The sequence below is a fragment of the Ascidia mentula genome, chromosome 7 (genome assembly GCF_947561715.1).
Source record: "Ascidia mentula chromosome 7, kaAscMent1.1, whole genome shotgun sequence".
In the NCBI taxonomy this organism is placed as follows: domain Eukaryota; kingdom Metazoa; phylum Chordata; class Ascidiacea; order Phlebobranchia; family Ascidiidae; genus Ascidia; species Ascidia mentula.
Genome location: NC_138572.1, coordinates 320,915 through 345,951, shown reverse-complemented (window position 1 = coordinate 345,951; position 25,037 = coordinate 320,915). Strand labels below are relative to the sequence as shown.

Here is a 25,037-nt window from a genome sequence, read left to right as displayed (position 1 = left end):
CGGTATTCCCCAAACACAAGACACGTCATTTCCGCATGTTTATTTTCACGCAGACTCAACACGCACATTTCTTCCTATGTGACGTCAAAAACATTTATTTTCCCTGCAATTCCGGTATGTCAATGAAGTCATTGCAGAGGTCATCATCACAACAATATCTGCATACACGGGTCTGAAACGCACAAGGTCAATATTACTTGGGTGTTAAAAATACTTGTAGTGACTTGTAGGTCCTGGCGGTTTTAATGCTTTAAACACGTTTGGTTCGTGTGGTAGTTACTTCGTACAAAACGTTTTGAGTCGTCTCGATAATTCCGAATGCCCCTTTACGTATGCAAATTACGTCACTCATCAGCATGTGCTTTAAAAAATTGCGAAAAAAAAGACAAATTAATAAGAGTATTTAGTAAACGGCGTGGGGTGAATTAATATTATGGGCGTCGTGCTTCAAGGCCGGTTAAATGATTGCATTAGATTAAGAGACCACGTGGAAACAGACCAACGTATGTTACCAAAAATCAGTATCAGATAATTAAGATGAAATTTGCGAGCAATTTCCTTCCTATCATAATATCGAATCTAATATAAATGGTGGTGTTGAATGTGGGGTTTCCCCGTAATATTGTCACCGAGAGTGCGAAACGTCTAGTGTTGTAACATTGGAGGATGTTTTGTTGTTGTTGAGTCCGACAAGCTTCTCTTTCTTTGCACATTTTCTCTACCTTCCTCAACCCATGGTTGATATCAATCCTCGTCATGCAAACCTGAGGTGAACGTTTAAATTAACATGGAATAGGAAAGTTGAGCTATTTTAAATGCTCCCATCATGTCTCAATTCCTATTTAAATTCGTTTATGTTCGCCTATTATAGACGAGACGACCTACATTATTTATGACCGAAGTTAAAGCAATAAAATGACTCAATTCCTAATTTCAAGCCCCTTTTAAGGGTTAATAAAATATATATTTCCATAACTTAGCGTTGGAATTTGAAAGCTGGTTAGTTATCGTTTCTCATAATAAGTAATGTGAAATCCCCACCTGCCCTTTCCTACATTCCTCCGTAGCAAACGTTCCATCAATCAGTGAATCCCCACGCTGACCACCAACGTAACACTCAATCCCTGATCCCAAATCTGTATCGAGGAGGTTGCATTTAAAGTTAGCTATAATGGATAATTTAACCACGAAAACTTCATGTTGTTAGGTCGTGGAAAGCCGTAAATTATTCGCACGTGAGTGTGTGAGTGTTTCGCGTGCTCGTTTAAAATTCTAATCGAGAGGTTTACAACGCAGGGGGCAAATTACATTAGTTTGTAATAGAACGCGGGCTGATTTTAACCTTGAATTTGAGAAAATATTTTCCAAGAATCGTACTTAGTTGTTCGTTGTTTTAGATCCATTAAAATTAAGCTTCTTCACAGATCCCCCTTAAAGGTTACGCAAATGTCACGTGATAGACAATACCATACATGGCGCGCATCCCAGTTTAACCCCCCTGTTTCAACCGAACCACTTGTTACCATTAAGTTATTTTTATTAAATGTTGTTGCAGAAAGCCGTTGTCGTTTTCGCGCCTGTTAGTTGTTGTACGAATATCTCGGTGTTAACTTACCCACAACAACAACCAACAACACAACAACAACTTACCCACAACAACAACCAACAACACAACAACAACTTACTCACAACAACAACCAACAACACAACAACAACTTACCCACAACAACAACCAACAACACAACAACAACTTACCAACAACAACAACCAATAACACAACGAGACTCAACGCTACAAACGATTGCATTTTTCCTGTCAGGATTCGGTTTCAACCCTAAATGAAAAAAAAAACAGTTTGAAAAGAAAATCCATGTTTGTTGCTAACAACCAAAGTATGTATGTTATTCGTCTTCCGTAAATTTACTTTATTGAAAATATTAAAAAGCTGCAATTTCTTTAGATATTTTGTTTAAATCAGAACCCATTCGTTTAAATAAGCGACGGAATCAACTCGCAATCTGTTTATTCGACTCGTGTTCAACCCCTTCACATTTGAATGCAGCAAGTTCGGAATCTTATCTTCATGTATTGCCAAAACCCGTTTACCTCCAGGCTACATGTCCACGTGTCGTATCCCGATTCCCTGCTGTCGAATTCGCATCGGTTTAATCGAGGACAACAAACAATTCTCCTCACGACTCAGCACTTGGGGCAGTAAGTTGAAATGCAACGCTTTGAACAACTTTAACTAAGTCTAGAAACACACAAAGTGATTTGTTTGTCTAATAACTTTCGCATTTTCCGTCCTTCTTGTTTAAACTAGAAATCCAATCACGTTTGAATTGGAATTTTCACCTTTCCTGCTGCTTAGCTTTGATGAAAAAAATCACCCTTAAACCTTACTAACATTTTTATTGGATGCCATAATATTGAATATCATCGATATATCCGATTAATTTCATGTGTAACTTGATTGATGCGCTCACAACTCGTCGCATCGTGGCCGAAATTGGTTAATTTTCCGGTATATCGTGCAACGTGTTGCAAGCTGATTGGTCAGTTTCATCTTCTGGTTTGCAGCAGAAATGACAAACCCTCGCCTGCAGAAATGATGGTGGTGACGATTTGAAATATTGTGATTTTCTATCTCCCATTTATCCACATAACATTGCATAGTTTGTCTTTTACTGTTTTGATTGGACGGTAGAGTGTTGGCATAGCAACTCACGTGATTTATTCTTGGTGCGTCAGCAAAACAATTTCCTGTGTTCGATTCAGCGTTTGATTGACAGGCAGAAAAAACTTTACAATGTTTTGAAACTTTTCGTCCAGAGGGATGAGTTTCTATCTTCGTCTGGCATCCCAAAACGTGGCCCTGTGACGTAACAATATATTGATTTATGACAGAAATATTTTGTTTGTTGAAAAACAAAGCACATGAAGTCAGGTTTGTGCAAATTTGTAAGTTAAATTTTTTTGTAGGAACATTTGTAAAAATACAAAATCTACCCCAGGGTTTGGAATATCACATTCTCTTTCTGGAAAATCACCGTCGGTGAAATTTCCCCCCCATAAACGGACCGCTTCCCCCACCTGACATTCTGAAACCAATCACGTGATTAAATTATCTCATGAAAATTCCTCCTCAACACTTCGAGGAAGTCAAGATTAAATAAGGCAATGTGTTTATAAACCATTAAAAAATATAAAAAAACGTCATACAACATGCGACTTTCCTTCTTATGACGTCATATTTTCGAACAAAATTGTCAACCATTCTTCTTGTATTTATGCAGGGCACGGAACTTACTTAGGCCTGAGGTTGTTGAAAGAAGCCAGCCTGCAAATACCGTAGCCATCAACATTCTGTTCATCATTCGACCTTATTTGGTAAACTACAAAATCTACAAATGCTACTGACTGAAAAACAAGGTACAACAGTCAATAATTAGTATAGAACAATGTTAAAAATACCCTGTTCTGATAGCAATGCAATGAAAAGCGGCAAGAAAAACCTACGGCGGCATCAGCACAACATTTACATTGTAACAAAACAATCTGCGGAAAGGCCGCTTTCGTTGGGCTTTGAACTCGCAACCTCTGGTTCTTGATTTACCAAATACTCCCCACATGTATTTTGTTCAAAATTCAATAGTTTAATTTGTGGGAACAATCCCAGAGGTTGTGGGTTCAAGTACGACCTCGAGCGGAATTTTCAAACCAAATAATACCGAACACCATATATGGCCACAGAACTAACATATGGTCAGAACCATGCATAAAAATCAAGTTTTTCACACAAATGCAATGGTGCGTGCGACCGAATGTGTTGAAAAAAATATTCTTTTGTTCAAGGGTCTCTTAAATATGCCAGGAAAGAGCGTCTTTTTGATCTCGATTCTTCATATTCTGGAGGTAAATCTGGGAAGTCTGCATCGGGAATTGAAGTTAAATCGTTACAGAGGTCGGTTGAACAACAATAATGACACACGCGAACCTGGGAATAAATAGTTGAATTATGATAAAAACTCTTCCAGGTAGGAGAAATTTTACAATAAACATGTTTTGCGGTTCACCTAATTCATCACTAATTTAATCACGATTCATGATATATCATATCACGATGCTTTCATAGTGATGTGGATCTCATTAACTTCATATTCATTCCAATCAGTTTATGTTATTTCTGCAACACTGAATATATTCCTTACTTGGTTGTTGATGGCTGACTCTGAGTAACACTGGAGGGCGTTGTCGTTAACCAGCTCTCCGCATTCGGTCATTTCTTTGCAAGTTCTCTCGAAAAACGTCTGTTCGTTATTCTGGGTAATCTTTGTGAGACAAGCCGCCTGCAAATGTGTCGTTCTCTGTGTTAACCATTTTTTTTTTAAATTATGCCAACCGACCAATCACATTCGCTCTATCATGTCATGTAGAAACTGAATTGATGCAGGATATCGGATGACACCGGGGAATATTTACCTCAGATTGTTCGTTGCATTGTGTGTCCGTCATCATGTTGCTATGGGCATGAGCGAAAAGACATATTAGAGGGCCTTCACCTGAACCTTCCATTTCAAACATATCTAAACACACACAACTCCACTAAGTAGGAATATATTACCCGACTGTTTCCTGGTTTGCAGCTTCATCCCAGGATCAACCAAACCAATTTATTTCACTAAATTTAGGAAGGATTTTGAGGTAAAAACATTAACATCTGTAGCCGAACTTATTTGATTTATTGCTATTGTTGTTTGCAGGCGTTGTAATTAAAGAGAAACTTTCCTTCTGTGTTGTACATGGTGAATTGCTGCGTTATTGCCCTGGAGAAGTCTCACCGCACACTAAACGTCGGTTACGAATCTACGTAAGTTTTATTCCAGTGGGAAAGTTATTTATCTTTCAAATGATAAGCAAGCTGCCTTCTACGGTTGTAATATTTCTCTATAACTTTACTTTGCGCGCAACAACTGATTAATAATACTTGTCTGTTTTCTACATGTCTTAAACAGAGCGACGTTATACACTCACTTGTTAGATATGGTGCAAGCAGAAGAACGAACCAGCGAAGAGCCGACATGTTGCTTGATGTTTAAACTCAACAACCAACATTTAATGGAACGGACACAAAGTCACCGCCTCCGCCTCCGGAGGATATTATTTCATATAAGTGAGTAACATCCGTATATTAAGCGTTTGCTCATTTGTGACGGAACAATGCTTCATTATTATGAATAGATTGTATCAATTGTTCTGGCGCTTATTGTTTAAAATTTTAACTTACAGAACGTTAAACACCCTCCCCAGTTACTGAGTTGTGTTCGGAGAAACTTGGTGGTGATCAACTAATATCAGTGTTTCTCAATCTTTTTTCTTATTTCGCCAAGATTTATTCTGGTGAAACTAACGTGGCCCAGTATCCCATTAGCTTGGCTATACTTTCTTCGCATTTATTGTTCATATATATTGGTCATCATGGCCACTGGTTGTAGAACTCTTGTCTAAATTTACAATCACTGAAATTAAGTTAACCGCAGGGTAAAATTCGGTTTAAACTTTACAGCTGTCACTTTGCCGTTAAACAAATACATTGTTTTTCTCTTCACGCAAACAACAATTCCATCACAATAATTTTAAGCAAATCCACACTAGAGTGATTTATTTAAAACAGGTTAAAATTGATAGCGCATTTGACCCCCCACGCAAAGAGAAAAGCGGAAAATACTTATTAGGACACATGGAAACAAATTGTCCGTATGCTAATTGTTTTTCTGCTGGTTGCCATAACGACACGCGATCAACCTCTTGTCAGTTTCTTACGTTCTTTCCACTCGAAGAGTTGAGCAATAGATGTGAAAACGACCGACGTTAATTGGTAACCGAAAAAAATCCCGAACATCGACTTTCTGAGCGAGGAATTGTCGTAAATCTGAAATAATCATGAATTCACTGTTTGGAATTGACCCAAACCTGCGTCAAACTACACTGGAATTGCATGGGATGGAAGCGGGCTTGGGTAATTTATTGGCTGTACATAGCATGATTATTGCCATGGCATGCAACTTTACGCTATATCGGGGTACACGACACCACCAGACCCTACGGTAGGGGGTGCCACCGGCGTCCCAGGGGGCATGAATATTAAAAGCGGGCCAAAGAACAACCATTGTCTGCTTTAAAACTAACGAATTTCCCTTAATCTTTTGCGAAAATAAATCCGACAAACTGCGTCCACGCGTATACATTCCACCCCGACCGGGAATCGAACCACCAACCTTGCAGAAACTTTCATCTCCGCAACCCCCGTCACTCCAATATAAACATGTTGAGTCGATTGCTGCAGCCAGTATAATACGTGATGGTATTAAACCTGCTACACGAACCATGAACGCGCTTATTCCTATTCCTACCGACTTATCTTCGGGTGGAACACTTCTGTAAGTAAAGAGACAATGCTTCATTATTATTAATAGATTGTATTAATTGTGTATGAGCTGCAGACACACTATTGGTTATCACTGCAACATTTTTGATCCTGATTATTTAAATAGTTTGTTTCCATCATGTGTTTTTTCTTAGTTTCTTCCTCGCAATTAATTTCTGTGGGTTTTATGACAATTTCGCTTTTAATAACATCGCAGTAAATTTAATTTACCCTCTAGTTTGCAAATAATAACTCATTGTCTGCAATCTTGCCTGAAAATCACCATCATAAACGGTGTTGTCACAAATTTTTTTTTTTTTTTTTATTGAAAAAGGACGCTAAAGGCGTACAATTGAAGAAAAGACAAAAAACAATGGGTAAACACAATGGCGAGAAATCAGCAAAAGAGAGTCAAGTTATTTGGGTATATGCTTCAAGTAGCGTAGGACCACTTTCTTCTGTAATAATTCGTTTCGCTACAGTATTTTTCACTGGCGATGTTTAGTTCTATAGATCTTGTTTTTTGCAACATGTTAACAAATTCTGTTATTGTTGGTTTCCTCTTACCGTATTTGCATCGATAAATCACAAATCTGGCACAAAGAAGAGCGCAATTTAAAAAGCATTCAAAAATATTGTTATTTTCATGTCTACCAAACAGTAAATGCGCACGAGAAAAATACAAGGGTACACGGAGTTTAGCGCTTAGCCAACTGCATACATTTTCCCAGTAATGTGCTGCGATAGGACAATTTACAAATAAATGTAAAACCGTTTCCTCGGCATTTTCGCAAAAGACACATGAACCTGTTTCTATAAACTTCAGATCTTTTAACTTTTTATTGGTCACAATGGCCCTGAGATTTAGCTTAATTTGAAAACTTATTAATTTAGTTTCCACTGTAGCTTGCGGTATATTTTTATATATTTGCCTCCAAGGTACTCTGTCATTGACTAAGGATTCCCATACAGCTTGTGCTTTGGGTTGAATTATATTGGCGGTTTGAAGCCACGAATACAAAGCCTTTGTGCTCTCGCAATGTGTCAAGATATTTTTTAAAACGTCTGTTAGGTTTTTATGTGAAGGCACTGGTCCATTGTCCCACTCCTCGGGCATGTGTTGTCACAAACGATCCAAAGAATACTGTCATTGTCTGCAGCGCCACCACGGGGAAAATCAATTGGGGACATTTAGAGAGCTCACATGCGCCTCCAGTGGCGGTGGAGTTGCCTTCCACGCATGCGCAGTCGGTGAAATTCTGAATGGAAAATGTTGGTGATGAAAAACCAACACATCACTGCATATGAATCCACACACCTGTGTATCTCCCACCGCATTCTAACAACCTGCGTGACACGGTGATAAATACGTGACGTCATCTGAACCACAAACAGGGGCGAAGGTTCCATGTTGACAATCGCAACCCGTATTACACTCGTGTATTGGAGAACTGGACATAGAACATACATGGAACACGTTGCAAAACTTACTTCACATACTTGGGTCATGACCTCACCTTAGTGCCTGTCCAGTGTAACCCATCGTAATCCCTCTTACATCCACCGTATCACACCCGATAAAACACAACAACAGCAGGCAAACTGTGGCCATGCTTAAAGATACAACGCATAAGATCAATGTCCCCCGTCTCTTAAGGTCCAACTTCTTCAACAGAATTCCGCTCAGAATGATTGCGATTCCAGAGCATTGCAATACAATTACACCTGTTGCAAATATCCAGTCAGTAACACGACTCATGTGGCAACTATTTATTTTATGGGACCGCCAATACGTGAATAGCTTAGTAAGTGTCGGTTAATACAAACGGAAACTTAGTTAAGTTTTGTATCTAACCCAAACAACGCCAAATCCTTATGTGAAGAAAACAGTTGAGGAAACTTAATTGAAACAAACTGAACAATTTCCCACAGATAATAAAACCGGTGTTGGAGGCGCTGATCCCGGAACTTTCCTCATAATATTTAGTTGAGAACATGACCATTGTAAGTTGGCCCCCGGCTGAAAATGTGCAAGCCATTATAGTTGAAATGTACACAGGGTTGCACGCCATACGTTTCCCTGTCAGAAGTGGCCCTGTAAGTAAAACCACATGCTTAGTGTCGAACGTTTTGAAAGCTTTCAACGAAATTTTACCTTTGCACAACATATTTCCCTCGTCCCCATTTCCCACGTCATCACTCGTTAAACCTTGGACTTCTTCTTGCAGTTCTCTCGTTTCACGAGTCGCCTTTTTTGTTTTTCTCTTGTTTGATTTGGCGAAAAAGAAGAGAGGAAGAGAAAAAATGAGAATTAAAATCCCTCCTATTGCAAATCCGAGCCACCAGGATCCGATCCATCTCGGATCTTCGTGTTTTAAATCCACTGTACCTGTCCGGAAAGATTGTTAAGCATTACTTTTAAATAGAAATTATCTTTATCTGCGTTCAGATCTAAAACTGTACCAACATTTACTTTAACATTGAGCACCAGACAGTTTCTGCCTGTCAGGTCTCATCAGTGCAGCTGGGGTTACTTGAGTAGAAACTCTTTTGTTAATTATCTACCCCAGCTGGAAACAGGTGAACTTGTGAGACCTGGTAGGTCGAAACTGCCTCTACATCTGTCTGGAGTTACTCATCGTTTTCTTCGTGTTTCACAGTAATATGTTGTCCCCTACACTCACCGGGTTGGATACGTTCGAAGTCCACCCATAGTTTGAGGCAAACTCCACTCAGTGCGTATCCACTGATCCCTCCAATTATCGCCATAGAGTTCATCACAGCTGGAATAAATGTACAGAGTTATCACATCCATTGGTTTCGTGGAAATATTCTACATCCGTTGTAAACAATGAATTTGTTCCATGATTATTAATAAGACTTTTAATAGAAACGCGGAAAGGGGAATCTGCGCTAAATGAAACACCACGAGGGTTCTCTTTGCAGTGCCAGTACAAAGTCAAACACAAGAATGTTGTCAACAACTAGAGCGACACCTACCGATATAAACCGAGCTATTTTCTTCTCCAACTGCGTCATCCACGTGACTAAAACCAAGCGGATAAAAAGTAGACGAACCCATTCCACACAATGCATAACCAACCACCAACATCCAAAACAATCCTTGTATTCCTATGCCCTCTGTCACGTCATCAGTACTACACTGTGACGTCATATTGGATGGTGACGTCACGTTGGAGGGAGGGCTGTTTGATGAGAATTTAGTTTTAGGTGAAAAAGTTTACATTACCGGGTACCGCGATATCAATTACCTGCATATCTGAGTCATATCGTCAGTTGACGATACGTTTGTTTCGAATATCGCGTAGTTGTATTTATCGCTGGTGAAGTGAGGTATCGTCCTGACAAAGAACGCGATCGCGATGAGAATGCAGCTCACCGCTATCACCCGGGGTCTACAAGAAAATTGAGGTCTTAAAATACTAAAACTCGTGCTTAATACTAAAACACGTGCTTAATACGTCGACCGGAACGATTTTCTGTTGTATTTTTGGTTCCTTGTTGGCGCTTGGATTGCGCTATACGTTTATGTACATTCATTATTATTATTAATATTCTTTTTTTTTTTATTTTCCATAGTTGGAACCTCTCGCTATTGGTCACTTGCCAAAGTTGATTTTTTAGAACTCTTATCTGGTTGCGATCGTGGTAATTTAAAACTCTTGCCTGTCCTTCAAATTCAATTTTGCGACCTAATGTCCGTAAAATGACCTTCTTTACTCTGATAAACATCTTCACTCCCACAGTGGCGACGAATGTTTTGTGACAATTTACTTTTTAACGTTTTAAAATGTGCAGAGTGTAAGTGGTTCCCAAGCCCGCTGACCATGGGCCTCTCGCATGTAGGGTCATACCCGGTTTGGAAATAATTTCAGGTATGGCAACTTGACAGGGAATCTATGTTCCTGTTCACACCACACGTTAAACAAATTGGGTGATGCAACAGAATCGTGCAGATCATATTTAACTTCGTGTTGTTCTTGAAGCAGCAATAATCGTCAATCATTTTTGTTGCTTGTCCAAATAATGATCAGTATAATGGTAATGCATTAAATGATGTGAAGTTTGGCAAAACGTTTACGTTATTTTGAAAGTTGTCCGGTGGGTCAGGGTTGGGTAGATGGTGTTTGACTGAAGTTTGCAACCTATTGTTAGAAATGCTGGCAGTGTTACCTGTGGCATTTCCTCCCGTAGTAACTCACTATGACCAGAAACAACAAGTTTGCAACCTGGTAAGCGATTGAAAGTAACGCAATCTTCTTGGTTGTAACTTGGAATCTACGTTCGATCGTTGTGTAGACTCCCCGTCCAAACGATCCGGTCATCATCTTTAAACGTTTCTTGCGTTCATTTGTGTGATTGTAATAAATAAGCATGAAGCTTATTGATCCTTATAGGTCGAAACAGTGTCCTTCTGTGTGGCATTTATAAATGTTAATATTCAGTGAGGCAAACGTATTCACTTCGCCCCAGAAGAAATCCATTTAAAGTGAAACGAATTTATTGCGGGGAGAGACAAAAAATAAACGCGGGTCGGCTGTTGAGAAACTCTGGATTAAACTAAGGTTTTAAAAAACACATTTTAACATTATCAACATCAGGTAGTAATGCAGATCTTGTTACAATAAATTGAACAAGTTTAAAACTCACCTCGGTAAAATAAACCAGACTAAAGCAAGCCACAAACAATTTGATGTCCCTCAAAACTTCCATTATTTCCAGAACTTTCTTCAAGCTCAAACAGAAAACCTTCCACCTGTCAAACTTGCGTTGCTCAGAAAGTGGTTTCAAACCATGACAGGTGGTGATTAAAGTTCATACCTGATCACGTGATCCCCTTCAGGCAACTTTGCAGGTCGGACGCAAACATTTTTTCAGCTTTGCTTAATTCCGTCCGTCTTATCACTTCGACCATCGGTCACGTCGGCATTTTAATGACAAAATATTTTTTTAAACGGTCGACGTCGCTGGAAGCGATCACTTCTGTTGCTATGGGCAACGTCAATCGGGAGGAATTGGATGGACAGCGTCATGTTTAAAGTATAAACATACTTTATTGTGATGAGGTGTCACTTACTGTTAATGTTGTAAACCGGGTTCCCAACCTGAACCACTCGCGTCGCGCACAGTTGCGCCTGCCACATGCACGTTTTAAACAAGTTATTGCACAAATAAGTAAATTACCAACTATAAACCTTGTTTTGGTCGCGTTGTTTGTACCTGGGTCGTATATGAATGTGTTTGCGAAATATTTTCAACGTATTCCATTAGATGGTATAATAACGTCTGTACCTTACGCGTACAACTGGTTTGTGACCTCTTTGTCAAGAACTTCATGGTTTAGTTTTGACACAAGTCGTAATATGTTGGAAGTGGTCGTTTGACAATCTTTGAAGGCGGGAATATTTAAACTTGTTCGTGGAAAAGTTCGTCCTAAACTTCACGAAAAAAATAAATTAAAAGCCGGAGCAAAGAATGGGGATAAACACCAACAGTGATGAAATGGAAATTAAACTTTCTATAAAAGTATTTATGGCGTAATTTGGGGTTTCCCCGATTTTTAGAAGAATAGGAACTTGCAATTGTTCTTTCGACCGATAAAGTTTCATCAGTGCAGCTGGTGTGACTTTCAGACGACTTTGCTGACCAAACGGCCAAGCAAAGACTTCCACTTTGTGGTGACTATACAATCACCGTCGTCCGTTGGGCACCAATTGTTCACTAGAATACTTAGGAATTGTTAATTTGTGTCGAAAAGCGGAACTGTTTGATTGTGACACAGAATGAATATTTCCTTGTTCTGGTGGTGGAAGTGGTACTCTGTGTAATTTCTCATGACCTAATAGTTTGAATGGCTACTGACAAGTTTGAAAAAGACTTTGAAACAAGCAGCAGTAATGGTGGTGAGTGGTTTAATTAGTTTGTGCCACAAGTGTTTGTAAATGTTTTTTACTTGGATTGCATTTTTTGTATTAGGCCTTCGACAAATGTTTTTGTAGAAACTCATGGGACATCAAGTTATTTATGAGAATATATACAGGCAATGACTAGAATATTGGTTCTGGCATATTATATTTTCTTTCCATCAACTGTAAATGACTAATAATTTAGGCCGTTGTATTTTGGCTTTTGCCAATCATGATAATTGATGTTTAAAATAGTTTGTAATGAATCTGAAACACTTCCAACGTTTTTTCGATGTTTTACTGAAAGTATTACATTAAATTTTTTATTTTCTGGAAAATCTGAAATTCATGTTACTTCAATCAAAATAAATCCTGGAAACATTTGAATATTTTAACCAACTTGCATATAATTTCAGAATTACTAAATCTATATTGTTTTGAAACAGGAATAACTTCAAAGGTATTTGCATCTCATGCCAAAATTCAATCGAGCATTGTAGGAGTCAACAATCTAACAATATTTAAAAATGTAAAACCTGATAGAAGCAAGGAGAAACTTGACACAGGCAAGTTGGTATTTTAAGTGTTATAGTATATACGACGTGGGCACTGGCATTGCATGACATTTAGATATTCTTTCTATAGAAAAACTGCAACAGCAATTGCTACAAAGGGCAAAAGAGATATCTGGGTCACTGAGTCATTCTGTACAAACAAAGCACAAAGTTGGCTTCGAAGTACCAGAATTAACTACTAATCTACACATTTCTCTTGCTGACGACGATGATGGGGATTTATTTGGAAGCAAGCAACAGAATATCATGCCAGTAAAAATGAATGACATTTTTCAAACTGCCGAAGAGTTTGCAATGTCACAGACATCTAATATGGATGAGCCAGCCGCTAAAAAGTACAGAGAAAACCATGGGAATACAGCTTGTATTGTGGGACAGCCTGGGATTGGAAAGTCTACTTTTACAAAGCTTTGGCTTAAACATTTACTTGAACAGTATAAGGATAGTCTTACATTTATATTTTTTATTGAATTAAGGTCAATTCAATTCGATAAAAAAACAACTTTATTCAAACTTTTGTTCTCTTGGTCTCCAGAAATAGATCTGACCTTAGAACATCAAAAATATATTCTCAAACTGCTGAACAAAGATCCAGATATGATTATAATTATGGACGGTCTTGATGAAGCTGGTGTAGAGATATTGCAAAAAAAATATGGTTATGTATCTCTTTTTGAAGAGTCTGATGCAATGACTTTTATAATGAACATTCTTAATGGAAATATATTTCCGTTAGCAAAAAAAGCAGCAACATCCAGGCCAGATCAATTCTATGAGATTCACCCCCATAACATACCACATTTTGTTGTCGAAATTTGTGGACTTAGTCAACAAACCCAGGAGAAATTAGGCAAAGAAGTTTGTGGAAAACACTACACTCGCATTTGTTCTGCCTTAAAAGAAAACCCCAAAATCTTATCCTACTGCAGCATTCCATTATTCTTTATTTTGGTTCACAACTATTTTGTTGAAAATCCGATAATAACAACAGTTTCCCTGTGTGATATTCTATCATATTACTACAGAAACTATTTCAAATCGAGGCACAACCGTGAGCATGAAATAATGGCTTTAGGCAAGCTGGCGTGCATGGGAATTCTTGAAAACAAATACCTCTTTACTATTGATGATCTAAACAAAGCAGGAATTAAACAATCTTCTTTCCTTTTCACGGGTCTTGATGAGTCGGTTGATCTAGTTCTAGAAATTTTGCACTGTGGTAAAGTTGGCTACTTTGCCCATAGAATATGGCAAGATTATTTCGCTGCCATTTTTTTAATGTATTATGTTTCAACTGATACACTACAAAAAATACTTTCTGACAAACGAATATTTGATCTACACCAAACCATGGTGTCTGTAATGTTTGGTTTCTGTAACAAACAGAAGTTTGATGAGTTGGCCAAAAGTTATCGAATACCATTTACAAATGAGATGTTTTGCTCCAAAAAACGCGTTGTACTATCTTCTATTCCTTCAAACATATTCCATGCTTGTAAATGGGCCAGTGAAACACAAGATAAAGAAATAACAAAGTCCTTGCAACTAAGGTTTCCAGAACATATTGTTGTTGAGGATGCTAACATTTATCCCCAAGACATTGCCTGTTTTTTCGACATCATGAAACAACTAAATAGAAAAATTGACAAAATTTCAGCCCGATTTTTCGGGAATTCTTTGGAATTGTTTCAAAATGCATTGAAACAGAGTACTTACAAGGTATATGCATGATTAAGATGTGGCATTTAAAATTTGTGCATGTTTAGACCTTTAAACTTTTTTCTTTCAGATGATTTTTTTCAAACATCAGTTAGGGACATTATTTGTAAGTACAGAGGTGCTCCTAAAAAAAGAAACCCTCCTTCCATGGTATATTTTGGTATGTCTACTTAAAAGTGTCAGTAATATTTATAAACTAATTAACTTTGTTTTAGCCGGTGTACATGAAAGTTTATAATGTTACTGAACTAAATGTTATTGTGGAATACTTGAATATCCTCTCTGAAAATCCATATCTTCGGGTTTGTTCCACATTGATGTGTAGCTCCCATACATTCGTAATTGAAATGTTAACTTGCAGTTGCATCTCGATGTATCTGACAACAACATAGGAGACATTGGATTGGAAGTAATTGCAACTAGAATTGTCCCATTTAATGATTTGACTGCTGTCAATTGTGGAATCACGCATGCTCCTAGAAATTGGTTGAAAACGGAAAACAGGAAATCATGGGTATGTGAATTTGCATGTTTTACATTGTACAAACAAAATGGATTCAGTCTGTCTCATTCTGTAAATCTATTGCATTTTTGTTTAGGCACAAATTATTTTGTAAGCTGGACTAAAAATTTACTAGTTTTTATTCCAAATCATAATCAACTAATTTTTTCAGAGATATGTAGATGTGTCGAGGAACAACATAGGGATAGAGGGAATTTGCAATATTTTGTCCTCTGTATCTGATATAAGATGCCTAAAAATGGCTTCTTGTCACTTTACAACTGTTGACAACCAACTAACAAATGCAATAAAGAAAAAAAATATGGTGAATACAAAATTGATGGAATCATTTCCAAATTTTTTAATACTTTTAATTTTTTATGACTTTGATTGTTAAAAGCATTTTTGGCTTGTTAAATATTTTAATATTGTGTTCAATAAATTTTACTTTAGATTTTATGTAATTGTGTTTAGTTGAACATTGTGATGTCGAACAATGAATTTGGAAATGCTGGACTACAAGAAATTACAAACTGCCTTTCCTCAATTAGATCTTTGGACATTTCTGGTTGTGGCATAACTCAGTTGAACCAACATCTGATAAACGCAATAAACCAATCAAAATGGGTAATGCTATTATTGTGTTGATGTTTCCATGGTAATACAAATCATGTGCAAATACATAGAATCATACAAACCCCGCTATTTTAACCAAAACAAGATGTTAGGGTTATTGTTTGTGTTTAATTGTGCTGAGGTTGTGACTTAAAGTTCAATCATTGTTTTCAGATGTTGCTCCTTGATTTATCTGGAAATAAAGTCGGCAACAATGGACTTTGTGCAATGGCAGAATGTCTTCAGCATATGTGGTTTTTAAAGATGGTTGGTTGTGGAATTACTGAAATTGATGATAAACTTTTATATGCAATATCCAAAACCTTTTCTCTTAGCAAGGTAAACTAATAGTTTTGTTTCATTGAAGTTATTTTGGCATTTGGTGTTGATTAATCTTCCAACGTCATCTGTTTCTGTAGCCAACTTATCGAATAATTGATTTGAGCAACAATAATATTGGAGATCGTGGAGCAAAAAAAATTACTTGTATTTCATTCATACACATGGTGGATATTAAATGTGACAACTGTGGCATGTCTGCAGAATGGCAACAAGAATATCAATCATGGCAGATATTTGTAAAGCGGTAAAACGTTTGGGTGCAAAATATCTGAGTTAATGACTTTAAAAAGGAAAGCCAAAGCTAAGGATGCTGTTGATCATATTATTAGTAGACGTTTCGAACTCTCACTGGGTTATAGTACTGATGATGAACCCAGTAAGAGTTTGAAACATCTACTTAATATGATAAACAGCATTTTACCTCTGGATTTCCTTGCTAAGGTAAAACTTTTGTTTTAAACATTTACTTTTAACACATATTTTTGTGCATTTTTAACAGGATAAGCATTTTACCAATTTTGGTGTTTAATTATTAGATAGTGGTTGTAAACCAAGGTTAGTTTTAACAAAAATTTAGATATTGACTACTGTGTCATGTCCAGTGGTTAACATCAACTTTGTTATGTTGGCAACCACCACAGTGTCTTATGCAATGTTTAATTACCCATGAAACAAATATGAGGAAATCTTACTGTTGTCCATTTAAGTTTAACCTTTTTTGGGGTTCACTGAAATCACTGAAAACAAAGTTTTGCATTAGGTATGCTTCCACAACAGGATTGATGATTTGGTGGGCAAAAGCAATTGGATCAGGGTTATCTGAACTTGATTTTACATCACGATTCATAATCCTTACTGGAATTGGAATCTTACGTTTGACAATTGGGTTTCTCGGTCCAAACAGATATAAAAGGTATTTACTTTACAAACTTTTGCGGTTTAAAAGTTCAACTTTCCCATTTTTTTCCTTAGACCAACTCAAGAAAACTACACCAAGTTTTTCTTGGATCAGGGATTTGAAGGAACCAGTGTGTAAAAACATTCACTTGGTTTTTCAATTCATAATCTTTTGCTAATTATGCCATTCTTATGATGACCATGATCACCCCGGATGATTATGAAGCATCTTTGCTATGTATCAAATTACATCACATATTCCTTATGTGATCGGACATTACTTCAAAAATGGATTTCCGATGAACAAAGAAATTTACTCATATTTATGCTCAATATTTGTGTCAATACAATTTCGTCCAAATTGTCAAATAAGGATGTAATCATATTTTGCAATTTCATGTTTAGTTTCAAAATATATATTGCAGTAGTTCTGTGTTAAAAAGATATTTTTTTCCCGACAATATTCCATTTCACTACTGGATGATGTCTGGTTCATTTTTTTGGCCCATTTTTATTTCACCATTATTTATTAACCGCAAAGTCCTTTCTTGTATTATTAAACTTTTGACGCCAATATCATCATCAGGTTTCTAAATTATGAGGGAAAGAAAGTCTGCTTGTACGTAAGTAAAAAGACAAATTAGTCTGGGCTTCACTGCCTTTACTTCGGGTTAGTAGGAATGAGTGTCTTTGTTTTGTAGTTTGATATCAGTTAAAATTTATAGCAGTGTTCAGAAATTTGCAAACAGGTCGTTTTAATCTCTGTGGTGTCGCTGTTGACTCAATTAAGCCGCGTTCGAATTTTGACGGCGAATAAATGTTTTGCAGTCGCAATCTGTGAAAGTGAATGCTTCTGTTGCTATGGCAACGCCAGCAGAAAGGAATTCGATTGAAATGGTTCCATGTTTAAGGTATAAACATACGTTGTTGTTGTTTGTTTGTCACTAAGTGTGGTATTTGTTTCTAGTAAATATTACAAAAAAAATAATATCCCCGGCATTATTTTGACTCGAACACGGCCAAACTTTTACGTGTAACACGTGGCTTGCATATTAAATTTCAAGAAAACTTTAATTAAAGAGAAAAAAACCTCGAAAGTAATGAAATGAAAATTTTACTTTCAATAAAAGTGTTTATGGAAATTATATAAGTTTGGAACGATCAATTTCTTTTTTCTCAGCGTTTCTCTTTTGCTTCTTTTTTCTTCTTTCTCTCGCTTCAAAGAACTTCGCCAAACCCGTTGTCAGCACTGAGGCAGCTTGGTAGAGAAATAATATTCCAAACATTGACTTTCGTAACGCCGAGTTGTCGTAAATCTGAAACAAAAATCGTTTTCTTTGCTGTGAATCTATTACTTCACTGGTCTTGTTGTCATAGGAAATGTGATTAACAATGTAAACCTCTGTTACATATCTATGCCTACAGTATAGGTAAGCGAAATCGATTTTTTCTGGTGTATTCAGCTTGCTTCAATTAGAGGTTTGTTACTTGATTGAAACATGCAAATTATCTCCAAAAAGTAATATTTACTCATGGATAAAACTGGTTCCCCGACCGGGAATCGAACCACCAACCTTGCAGTAACCTTCATCTCCGCAACCCCCGTCACTCCAATATAAACATGTTGAGTCGATTGCTGCAGCCAGTATAATACGTGATGGTATTAAACCTGCTACACGAACCATGAATGCGCTTATTCCTATTCCTACCGACTTATCTTCGGGTGGAACCGTTCTACAGCAATATGAGGGGCGAATTAAATGTCTGTATGTGGAATAACCGTCTTGTTCAATATAGTTCTCAGCCTTTTTAGTGTAAGAACCAAACACAAAACCTCAAGTTTAAACACATCATAAAGAATAAAAATAATCTACAAGACTGTAGCAAAGTTATTCAAGGCAAGTTAAATATGAAACCTTTTGTTTTGAACAGAGCTCTAACACCTGTTTTGCCGCCTAAACCGTTGGCGGTTTCACAATTTTTTAATAAGAGTCCCAAAAAATATTATTGTTTCCAACATTGCCGTGTTCGGCAATACAACAGCATGTATGTTGGGCTTTATGGAAAGTTGGTAATCCTTGTAACTTACGACCCCATAAAGCACTATAAGCTCTTGTATCACAAACCATTGAGCAAGTTCTGTCGTTTAACTTTCGTAGTTGTAAGATTTGCATGTGAACACGGTTAAAAATACCCGCTTAACATCTGGGTTCAACTTCTCAGCACGACAACAAAGTCCACAAGAATCCTCTCTCAAACACTCAACAAGCCTCAAACACATCCACATCTCACCTTAGAATTACCATCATGAAAGGGGTAATCACCATAGATGAGAAGAATGCTGCTGCTGTCTGTAGCGCCACCACGAGGATGAAAAGGTGAGGACATTTCGAGAGCTCACATGCGCCTCCAGTGGCGGTGGAGTTTCCTTCCACGCATGCGCAGTCGGTGAAATTCTGAATGGAAAATGTTGGTGATGAATTTATATGTTCGGGTGCTGTTGCCGCTCCTAGTAATTATTTGTTTGCAACATTTTTACACAAAGCAAGTGAGATTCACTGCATGGATGACCACATATGTATGGTCGTACTTAGAAAAGCAAAGAAATCATTGCATATGAATCCACACACCTGTGTATCTCCCACCGCACTCGAACAACCTGCGTGACACGGTGATAAATACGTGACGTCATCTGAACCACAAACAGGGGCGAAAGTTCCATGTTGACAATCGCAACCCGTATTACACTCGTGTATTGGAGAACTGGAAGTAAAAAACCTACCAGGCCCTTGCCACGTATTTTGGAGACACGTGTTATAATAATTTAGGGTTGTTGGGCTTTTGAATGCTTTGTGGAAACTGACTGTTCCAAGTTGTGGCGGAATATCCTCACATAAACATAAAGTCTGATACGACGGAAGTACGATGTGTAATTAGCCAGAGTTGAATTGCGCCAAGTTGTTCTGCTTTTATAACTTGCGAATGTTAAGGGATTTTGAATTATGTTTGGAAACCATCAGGCCTTTAAAATAGCTGGACACAAACCGGTGATAAATCAAATTCCCAACCTTATATCTTGTCCTGTGTACGTTGCTGTGACTCCTCTAACATCGATTGTGTGGCAACCGACAAAACACAACAGTAGAAGACAGACCGACGATCCACATACAGATACAAGACATAATGTCAACGTTCCTTTACTCTCCAACTTCATCTTTTTGATGATAATCCCGCTAATGATGACGGCGAGACCAGAACAGGGCAGGACCGCTGCGCCTGTGGAATAACATCTACTTTAAATCATCATTATAACTGACCGACAAAAATCAACTTTTATCTGTCAATATATCAGACTTTCTGAACTGATATTTGTTTAGTTTAAATTCAAACAAAACCGTGTAAGAAAAAAAGTAACAATTTGAATAACTTGCCGAAAATGTAACCGCTGTTGGAGGCGCTTATTCCGAAACTAACTTCAAAGTACTTCGGACTGAACGCGATCATGGTTATCTGGGTTGCAATACACAGAGTCCCGGATGTGATTGTGAATACATACACAGGATTCATGAACATTCGTTTGAATGTTGCGAGTGGGCCTGGTGGGAAGCATGGAAAGGTCAAAGTTCTATTCAGACGATTTTACTCATCTTAAACAGAAAAAATGCTGACCCAACTTAACTGTGATGTTAACGAACCTATCTGACACCATACAAAAATGTTACGTCACTTAGAAATACGCGTTTTTGTGGCAACAGCCAACAAAAAAATGTGGGTATTTAATGTTTATATTGCAAAAAAACGCCTTAATTGTAGCCTGTGGTAAGACGTCCAGATTGTTGCACGTTCATCCATGACATCAGTAAAAAATAAATGACCTTTGCACATTTCTTTCCACTCCCTTCCATTCCTTATGTTTTCGTCCTCCTTCATCATCTCATTGAGTCCTCTTCCCTCATCCAACTCCTCATCCGTCTTCTCGTCGTTCCCGTTTGATTTGGGGAAGAAAAAAAGAGGAATTGAGAAAAGGAACGTGAGAATTCCTCCTATTGCAAATCCGAGCCACCAGGGTCCGATCCATCTCGGATCTTCCTGTTTTAAATCCACTGTACCTGTCAGGATAAAGTGTCAACTTATTAGACTTCGCCATTGAAAATTTTCTCATGTATTCCGCACCAGGTTGTATACGTTCGAAGTCGATCCATAGTTTAAGGATTACCCCACACATCGCATAACCAAGTACGTTCCCAAGCAATCCAGCTGTGTTGATGATGGCTGGAGAACAACAGTAAATTTTCAATTCCATAAAGTTGTAACAGGGTATGGTTATTCTAATGTTTTTCCATGGTTTAATAGAATTAAGTTCAATTTCAAAATCTCTAAGTCCTGATGTAGTTTTATGGTGAAACATGTGGATGTCATTCTTCTTTTATGTTTAATAAACACCCCCCCCCCCCCCCCCCCCCCACCCCACTTACCAATGTAAAGCGAACTCTCCTTGTCGACATCATCAACATAACTAAAAGCTAGGGGGTAAAAGGTGGATCCCCCGACCCCACACAGTGCGTACCCCACCACAACCATCCAATACAATCCAGATATTCCACTACTCGTTGTCGAGTCATCAATGTCGCATTGTGAAGTCACAGTGCTTGATGGCATTGGGTGTGTAGAGGCCAGGCTGTGAATGCAATGTAATATCATACAGTTGTGGTTGTCGACCCAGGGTTAGCGAAACTCCAAGGCGATCGTAAATGCAAAATATTGGGCTCCAGGCTTAGAAAAAGCACAAATGTCATTATTTAGTTGTACTGATAATGATTACTTTATCCAGTTGGGTTTGTGATTACTCGGCAGAAATCGCATAAAATCAGCTTGTTGAATTGAAACAACGTTACCTGCACAGTTGAGATGTATCGTCAGTTAAAGTGGAATCGTTTGTATCGATTATCGTATAATCGTACTTATCGCTCACAAAGTGTGGTATCGTGATGAAGAAAAATGAGATTGCAACAAGCAGACAACTCCCCCCCACAACCCGAGGCCTGGGAAACAAATATTCAGTTTCAACTTCTTTCATAAATCGACGTTCGACAAATATGTTTTTTCCACTGTATCGCCAACAGATATGACTTGGGTTGTGGAATGCAATACTTCCATGTGCAGCAGTATGTGGTGTTTTACCACACAAATTCGATGTGTAGAATAACCAACAAGCAATTAAAATACAGTTAAAATAACAAGGACACAGCGGAAGTACCAATAAGGAAAGTAAAATAGCAGATTTAACGAGGATTCTGAGTGTATGAATTAAACCCAACCCAATGCGCTCATGTTGTTATCGCAACAAGCTTGTGGGTTTTCAACTAAAAGCAATTCATCACAAAATTTTGAAACATTATCCAAGATCCGGTCGTGTCAATGCGGTTTCCTCTATAGGCGGGATGTCAAGCCCAACATTTCGTGTGAAAAACACGCGTTAGGTTCCAGTGTTTAACTTTTTTAACTGTTACACTGTGTTATTTTCCTACAAATATTAAATTATGACACGAACATTTCAACGAAACCATATAATATGTTGTGCCTTGAGATACAGTCAACATAGCCTGTGTAGACAATATTTCTGCATCTTTAGATACGCAATAGCGAGCAGCCATAGAATAACACATGATCTTGGAGCAAATTTTCTAACCATGGCAATGTGTGACGAACATTGTGTGTTACCTGTGACATTTCCTCCCGTAGTAACTCACTATCACCAGAAACAACAAGTTTGCAACCTGGTAAGCGATTGAAAGTGACGCAATCTTCTTGGTTGTAACTTGGAATCTGCGTTCGATCGTTGTGTAAACTCCCCTTCCAAACGCGTCAGTCAAAATCTGTTTAAATTGTCCATAAGCAAGTACATGTGGTGTTGCCCATATATGGGCAGAGATTTGATTATAACCAGCATTCTATCCCATGCATGTCGCACACAGCAAAGGGTTAGCCCAGTGCATAAATATGTGATCCCGAGCGCATGCGAGTGGCTCACGGAGCTTTGTCATAAAAATGTTTAAACATCAAATACAAGTAAGAGCATAGTTGACCACTCAAAAAGAAATTCAGGCACATTAGGTGGCTTCTGTCTATTACAGCAGTAGTCGCCCGAACAACCACAATTCAATAAACTTCATACATTTTTCTCATTATTTACATAAAGCACCTTCATTAAACTTCAGTGTGAAAGTGAAATAAGCCATGCGTTGCGATTCCAGTAAAACAACTGAGCATTCAATCGTGTTACAAGGTTGTAATAAGCTTTGCGGCTTCACGAATTCACACAGTACGGGTATACCAATGTATAGTAACAGCTATTGACACATCAGTCTTACCGATAACATGTAGACAATGCTGAAGGAAGCCACAAACATTTGTACACTGGTGAAAACCGCCATTTTTGTCCTGCTTATGATAATCTCCCACAAATAGTCCAAAAAACACTTTACACCTACAGCCGAGCTTTAGCTTCTAACAACTCCAACCCTGCTACAAATCGCTGCAGGCCACGGTCGCCATCACGAACGTGTCACCAGTAAATTCATGTCCGTTTTCAATATCTATTAAATCTTGCCGTGAACTGTTGACCATGATGCTGTTGCCTTGGCTTTAGGCACCTGCGATACCATCTCTCTATCTCAACACGAGATCCTGATCAACTTGTTGTTAAAAGACCGGATAGTTTTGACGTTTGTTTCGTTTAAATTTTGAGACTCTCCTGTCTTTGTAACGTTTATGTAATGTTAATTCCTTGCAAACTGAGATGTGACGAGTGTTACTGTAACCGAAATTAGCGTGTCCCTAACCCAGCTAAACGCCTAGGCTACTCTGCACTGACGGCCTATCGCAGAGACCTGGAGTCACATGACCAAAGTGGCTACGTTTGTAATAAAATTATTGCCACCACCAGGGAACTGTCCCTGACTTGACACTGCATCGCCCGTCAGCACCTCAACCAACTGTCGTACCACAATTCAAGCACGACTGCTCAAGCATACGAATTCACACTGTGAAAAGGTGAAACAAATACCGATACACGCTAAATGTACAGGAAAACAACCAAGAAAAATATGTGCATTGTGCTTAAAACAAAACGAACAAATTCGTTTACATTACAACATTGCAATTAATAAACTTTCTCTCTCCATAATTTAATGAAGGCGTTTCAATCTCTGGACTTTCATAACATTGTTTTATTGGAAACAAAGTTGGAAACAAAGTAGCAGCTTGCGTGGATTACTGAGAAGTTCCCCGACGAACACATGCTGAAATCAAACGAGCTGTGAAAAATATTTGTCCAACGTTGCCATGATTAACACCCAAATATTCCACTGCATGTTTTATTCCGTATAAAAAGCGCATTTTTGTAAACAGGTCGTTGCGGTTCAAGCTTGTGTCGAAAACATTCGATGAGTTGAAGTTTTAATTCGAGCGATTATAAGCTGCTGTGTAATTTGTCGGTGATTTCCCTCTTCATAATCGTGACTTGCCATCTCTTGAGCTTTTAATGAAAAAGCCACGATTGTTGTGAACGTTAACAGGCACTTGTTACTGAGATTCGTTAATCTGGTGAGTCCACAATTGCGATTCCAACAAGACCGATAAATCATCTTACATTGCTTTTGTCCTGGAAATGTTGATCACAGGATTGTTTTAATTTAAATTGTAGCAAAGCCATTAATATTAAGGTTGTAGTCATGTTTTGAACAATATGTTGCTACTGTCCGATACACTGTGTTAGCAAAACTGGGTAACTACTACCCAAAATTATTGGGTACTTTTATGTCTGACAGGGTACATTCGTGGGGATTCCCAATATAAATTTTTAGGTAATTGATACCCAACCCAACTTGGGTAATGTTATTGCTTACCCATTTTCCATTTTTGGGTATCATGGTTTTTCTCCCACATGTTATATTGGGTAATTCTGATTTGTACCTCTTTTAATATCCTGGGTACATTCGTGGGGATCCCCAACATTGTTGGGTAGAAACATA

General features: G+C 38.0%; 3 protein-coding genes across 5 annotated transcripts; 1 reads left to right on the top strand and 2 right to left on the bottom strand.

Annotated features, from left to right (window-relative positions):
* Nucleotides 1-25: 25 nt before the first annotated feature.
* LOC145909048 (uncharacterized) lies at nt 26-1,888 on the bottom strand. Its single transcript, XM_082996371.1, has 4 exons — nt 1,756-1,888; nt 1,042-1,136; nt 630-764; nt 26-172 (listed from the first exon to the last, which is right to left on the bottom strand). Exons 1-4 carry the CDS (start codon nt 1,805-1,807, stop codon nt 95-97), a joined length of 360 nt encoding a protein of 119 aa, XP_082852497.1. The 5' UTR covers nt 1,808-1,888; the 3' UTR covers nt 26-94.
* A 3,851-nt stretch (nt 1,889-5,739) lies between these two features.
* On the bottom strand, nt 5,740-23,984 carry LOC145908164 (solute carrier organic anion transporter family member 1A6-like). Its single transcript, XM_082995366.1, has 14 exons — nt 23,376-23,984; nt 22,726-22,880; nt 21,900-22,046; nt 21,480-21,682; nt 21,178-21,276; nt 20,880-21,113; nt 20,436-20,600; nt 20,073-20,280; nt 19,635-19,767; nt 19,297-19,460; nt 18,535-18,738; nt 18,444-18,471; nt 6,279-6,332; nt 5,740-5,932 (listed from the first exon to the last, which is right to left on the bottom strand). Exons 1-14 carry the CDS (start codon nt 23,436-23,438, stop codon nt 5,801-5,803), a joined length of 1,989 nt encoding a protein of 662 aa, XP_082851492.1. The 5' UTR covers nt 23,439-23,984; the 3' UTR covers nt 5,740-5,800.
* On the top strand, nt 12,057-18,144 carry LOC145908163 (NACHT, LRR and PYD domains-containing protein 14-like). Of its 3 annotated transcripts, none has more exons than XM_082995364.1 (12): nt 12,057-12,351; nt 12,801-12,920; nt 13,000-14,648; nt 14,719-14,808; nt 14,864-14,950; nt 15,010-15,162; nt 15,323-15,475; nt 15,625-15,777; nt 15,940-16,104; nt 16,185-16,351; nt 16,868-17,020; nt 17,120-18,144. In XM_082995364.1, the coding sequence occupies exons 1-12, from the start codon at nt 12,300-12,302 to the stop codon at nt 17,181-17,183; spliced, it is 3,006 nt and encodes a 1,001-aa protein (XP_082851490.1). In that variant the 5' UTR covers nt 12,057-12,299; the 3' UTR covers nt 17,184-18,144. The 3 variants fall into 3 exon arrangements, with proteins under 3 accessions (XP_082851490.1, XP_082851489.1, XP_082851491.1); XM_082995363.1 differs by having other exon boundaries at nt 17,080-18,144; XM_082995365.1 differs by lacking the exons at nt 16,868-17,020; nt 17,120-18,144 and adding an exon at nt 16,549-16,836.
* Nucleotides 23,985-25,037: the final 1,053 nt, after the last annotated feature.